Source organism: Macaca mulatta, chromosome 14, assembly GCF_049350105.2.
Source record: "Macaca mulatta isolate MMU2019108-1 chromosome 14, T2T-MMU8v2.0, whole genome shotgun sequence".
Lineage (NCBI taxonomy): Eukaryota > Metazoa > Chordata > Mammalia > Primates > Cercopithecidae > Macaca > Macaca mulatta.
Genome location: NC_133419.1, coordinates 17,286,596 through 17,291,782, shown reverse-complemented (window position 1 = coordinate 17,291,782; position 5,187 = coordinate 17,286,596). Strand labels below are relative to the sequence as shown.

General features: G+C 38.5%; 1 protein-coding gene across 1 annotated transcript; it reads left to right on the top strand.

Annotated features, from left to right (window-relative positions):
* The first annotated feature begins 246 nt into the window (after nucleotides 1-246).
* Nucleotides 247-1,158, top strand: LOC709987 (olfactory receptor 4C12-like). Its single transcript, XM_001098553.5, has one exon. The coding sequence runs from the start codon at nucleotides 247-249 to the stop codon at nucleotides 1,156-1,158; it is 912 nt and encodes a 303-aa protein (XP_001098553.5).
* The last annotated feature ends 4,029 nt before the right edge of the window (nucleotides 1,159-5,187 follow it).

Genomic DNA, 5,187 nt, shown 5'->3' with positions numbered 1-5,187 from the left:
TGTAGAAAATTAAAAACAAACCAGAAAATTATAAAGAAGAAAATGCATACTATTAATACTTACATTGTCAAATGTCAAATAGAAACAAATAAACAATTGACATGGTTTTGTGTTTGTTTTTACTTATTGTAAAGCTAGAAAACATATGACATCAAAGATATATTTATTCACTAAGTGAAAGCCTTATTGTTGAGGATGAATATGACTTATTTTTCAGAGCAGTCACCTGTCACCTGAACACAGCTGATGATGAGGATGAATAATGTGACTGAGTTTATTCTCCTGGGCTTGACTCGAAATATGGAGCTTCAGAAATTTTCATTTGTTGTGTTTTTGATTGTCTACTCGGTCACCTTGGCAGGCAACCTGCTCATCATCCTTACCATTAGCACCAGCAGGTCCCTGGCATCCCCCATGTACTTTTTCCTGTTTTACTTATCCCTCATGGATGGCTGCTGTTCTTCATGCATGACCCCCAAAATGCTAGCTGATACTCTTTCTGTGAAAAAAACCATTACTTTTAGGGGGTGCATGACTCAAGTCTTTGCTGGGCATCTTTTTGGTTCTGCTGAGATTGTGCTTCTCACGGTGATGGCCTATGACCGCTATGTGGCCATTTGTAAACCCCTGCACTACATGACCATCATGAACCAACAGGTGTGTAGATTCCTTGTGGGAGCAGCCTGGGTTGGAGGCTTTGTTCATGCAACAATTCAGATCCTCTTCACAGTCTGGCTACCCTTCTGTGGCCCAAACATCATAGATCACTTCATGTGTGACTTGATCCCTCTGTTGAAACTCGTCTGCATGGACACTTATACCCTTGGTCTCTTTGTTGCTGGCAACAGTGGATTTGTCTGCCTGTTGAACTTTCTCCTCTTGATTGTGTCTTATGTGGTCATCCTATATAATCTGAAATCTCACAGCTTGGAGGGGAGGCGCAAAGCCCTCTCCACCTGTGTATCTCATATCACTGTAGTCATCTTGTTCTTTGTGCCCTGCATATTTGTGTATCTACGTCCAGCAACCACCTTCTCCATTGACAAAGCGGTAGCTGTGTTTTATACCATGATAACTCCTATGTTAAACCCTTTAATCTACACCCTTAGAAATGCAGAGGTGAAAAATGCTATGAAGATGCTCATGGTTAATATGTAATTTCTCTGCCACTGCTGTGATATGTAATACTCTGATCTGACTGAAGTCTATAAGATTTTTGGGAGCTGGAGCACCTCCTAACATGCTCATTACTGTATTTCTCTCCTCCTGGTTTTCTAATCTCCTTTGGCCCTTTGTCTTTTGGTCCTTGAGGCTGATCCGTTTGTCAGTCTAATTCTATCATGACAAACCCTGTTTCAAGGACCAAAGAGTGACTTTATTATGAATCTGAAATCAACAAAACAGGCAATTAGAGTATGGATAGACAAAATAAAGTGAGAAATTTGTTCAGAAAAGGTAGTATGCTGCAGAGGTAAGAACAGATTCTAGAGTCAGTTTCCCGGGTTTGACTGTGACCTAGGAAAGTTATTTAACTTGTTTATTCTCACATTTTCTTCATTTGTAAAAATATTAATGATAGTATCTCTCTCAAAATGTTGTTGGGACATTTAAAGTGGTTAGTATTTGTTAAGTGTTTATAACAGTATGAATGGTAAATATTGCAAAAGTGTTTTTTGTTTGTTTTTTTTGAGACAAGATCTTGCCTTGTCACCCAGGCTGGGATGCAGTGGCATGATCTCAGCTCACTGCAGCCTCGACTTCCCAGGCTCAAGCCATTTTCTCACCTCAGCCTCCCTAGTAGCTGGGGCTATAGGCATGAGCCACCACAGCTGACTTATTTTTGTGTTTTTAGTAGAGATGAGGTTTCACCATCTTGCCTAGGCTAGTGTGGAACTCCTGGGCTCAAGTGACCTGCCCACCTAGGCCTTCCAAAGTGCTGGGATTATAGGAGTCAGCCTAAAAGTATTTTTTAAAAGCCAAACATATTGACTAGTGCTGACCCAACTTCCATTTGGGGCCAATTTTGCCTTATGTCTCCTTCAGAACTAGCAGGATGTTTGTTTTTTTCTGGATCGGGATCTTTATGGGTCTCGCCCTGGTCCTCGTCTCCTTAGATGGAAAAGACACCTTCACGTGTGGCCAATATTATGTCATATCACTGTTTCCTTGGACTTCAGGCAAGGGCATGATTGACTTTTAGGGTGATTCTTTAACCTCTGGAAGTCCTGTTAACAGCAGAGTTTTGGATGATGTGGAAGAATTTGACTGTGGTGTCAATAGAGCTAGGATGGAACTCTATCTCACTAGTTCACGTAACATTGTATGTATTTCACATCTCTCAATATCTTATTTTAATCTTTGTTTATATGTACAATGAAATGGTAGTACATATTTCATAGGGTTATTTTAAGCCTTAGATGAGACACTATGTGCAAAGTGTCTAGGATAGTACTTGTCACTCAGTGGATGCTTAATAAATGTCACTGTTTTTGTTGCCTTTACTTCATCATCAGTGTCTTATTTCTGTCTGCTTTGGAAAAAAACTACATGATTTATAGATATTCAACTGTGTGTAGGTATTATATTAGGAAGTCATGAGGAACTTTCTGATTCCTGAGCGTAAACCTCCCAAAATTAATGCAGGATGGATGAGATTAAGCCTGAACAATTCACCTTAGAAGTCTGAATGTCTCTTTTTGCAGCCAACAGACCCATGAAAAAATGCTCATCATCAGTGGTCATCAGAGAAGTGCAAATCAAAACCACAACAAGATACCATCTTACACCAGTTAGAAAGGTGATCATTAAAAAGTCAGGAAACAACAGATGCTGGAGGGGATGTGGACAAATGGGAATGCTTTTACACTGTTGGTGGGAGTGTAAACTAGTTCAACCATTGTGGAAGACAGTGTGGCAATTCCTCAAGGATCTAGAACTAGAAATACCATTTGACCCAGCCATCTCATTACTGGGTATATACCTAAAGGATTATAAGTCATGCTACTGTAAAGACACATGCACATGTATGTTTATTGTGGCACTAATCACAATAGCAAAGACTTGGAACCAACCCAAATGTCCATCAATGATAGACTGGATTAAGAAAATGTGGCACATATACATCATGGAATACTATGAAGCTATAAAAAAGGATGAGTGCATGTCCTTTGCAGGGACATGGATGCAGCTGGGAACCATCATTCTGAGCCAACTATCACAAGAACAGAAAACCAAACACCGCATGTTCCCACTCATAGGTGGGAATTGAACAATGAGAACACTTGGACACAGGACGGGGAATATCACACCCCAGGGCCTGTCATGGAGTGTGGGGTCAGGGGGATGGATAGCATTAGGAGAAATACCTAATGTAAATGACGAATTGATGGGTGCAGCAAACCAACATGGCACATGTATACCTATGTAACAAGCCTGCACGTTGTGCACATGTACCCTAGAACTGGGGGAAAAAAAGTCTGAATGTCTCCAAAATCAAAATCAGGCTAAAGAAGACATAAAATTTAATAGAATCCTTAAGACAAACAAGAAAGTTATAGCATAATAATCAAAAATTTTAGTAAAGTTTATTAGTATTTACTACAACGTGGTTCATGCTAGAAAGTCATTGTCTTGTTAATCTGCACAAGAGCCTTATGAAATAGATACTGTTTTTCTTGATTTCTAATACAATTGGATGAAGCTGGGAAATTTTAAATAAATTACTTTAGTCACAGAGGAAGCAAATACCTGAGGTAGGATTTGAACTCATGTAGTTTTGCTTTAGAACTTACACTTTTAGGCAGTATGGTATATAACAGAAAAATGACACACATTTGAATAAAGAAAAATTCTAGTCAGGTCAAGGAGCAATAAATAAACATTTTTAAGAAAGAATAAATTTAGAGTGAAAAGGGCTTAAAAAGGTGAAACCTGTGACGTGATCGAGAGCAACTCAGAAGACAGGGTGGGGGTTCCTTCAGAATGGGAGTGAAAAAGATTTTAGTGCAAGAATTTAGTGTTTAACCTATCAGGGTGAGGAACAATGAACTGAAAGTCATAAGTAAAACAGTAGAGAGAAATTTATGTATGTTGAGGGGGAATATTATCTGACCTGATGCAACTCTTGTCTTCAATTTCTCTCTTCTCTTTTGACCTTAATATCACCAACTAAATTTATCATATTATAATTAATTCATCTCTAATTAAAATCAGGATGAAGCAAAATCAAGCATATGCATCCAAGCAACCACTTTTCCCAGAAACCTTTGTGTGTGCCTCTGGCAGTTGCTGTTTTTGATGGACTTTTTGGTGTAGTCAACAACATTGATCTCCATTTTGCCTCTGTGTGACTATTGTTTTAAAATTAATTTCTGTTTTTTCCCATGTAAAAAATTCACTTAGTGAAGTTGAGCTAGGTTGATTGGTAAAAGGAAAGCTATTTCACCAATTGTAATTGATGTTTTCATACCTTGTCAGAGTCTGTACAATTGTTTCCCACTCAAATATGTATCTAATCTCATCCAGCACCACTCTCTCACTTGTTCACTGTGCTCCAGCTGTAGTGACCTCATTCTTGCCCTCGGGCCCTTGTACTAGCTCTTCTTTATTCCCCAAATGCTCATCTTCTAGAGCTTCACATGGCTGTGTCCTTGTCATCACTCAGTCTGCAGTTCAATTTGTCCTCCTTAGAGGTCTTCTTGATCCATCCATGTAAAGGCATTCTCTATCTCTTTGAGTTATCTTCTATCACATTACTTTGTTATATTTTATCTACAACATTTTCACCATGCAATTGTCAGATTTAATTTTTATTTTTGGTCCATTTTTTCCAGTTAGAATTAAAATCCACGAAAGTAGACGTATTGACTGTTTTGTTCACTATGGCATTTCCAGCACAAGAAATGCCCATGCATTTATTCTATGTCAAGCCTATTCTGTGTCAAGAATGGGCTGTTATGAGCAAATGTAGTTTTCAAAGGGACCCTTGCTAACAAGAATGCTTCTGCAATTGATGGCTTTCCATTCTTGGTGACAAATTGAAATAGAGAATTTTAGATCAGTTTAGTATATCAACCACGCTTCTTAGGTGATGACACAGAATTATCTGTAGCTAGTTTAAGTAAAGGGATTTGTTATATGCAATTAAGTTGTTTAAAGAACATTTGGAAGGGTTAGAATGACAGAGTC

What these genes read in the sequence shown, in the direction of transcription:
- LOC709987 (XM_001098553.5), top strand. Translation starts at nt 247, where the DNA reads ATGATGAGGATGAATAATGTGACTGAGTTTATTCTCCTGGGCTTGACT.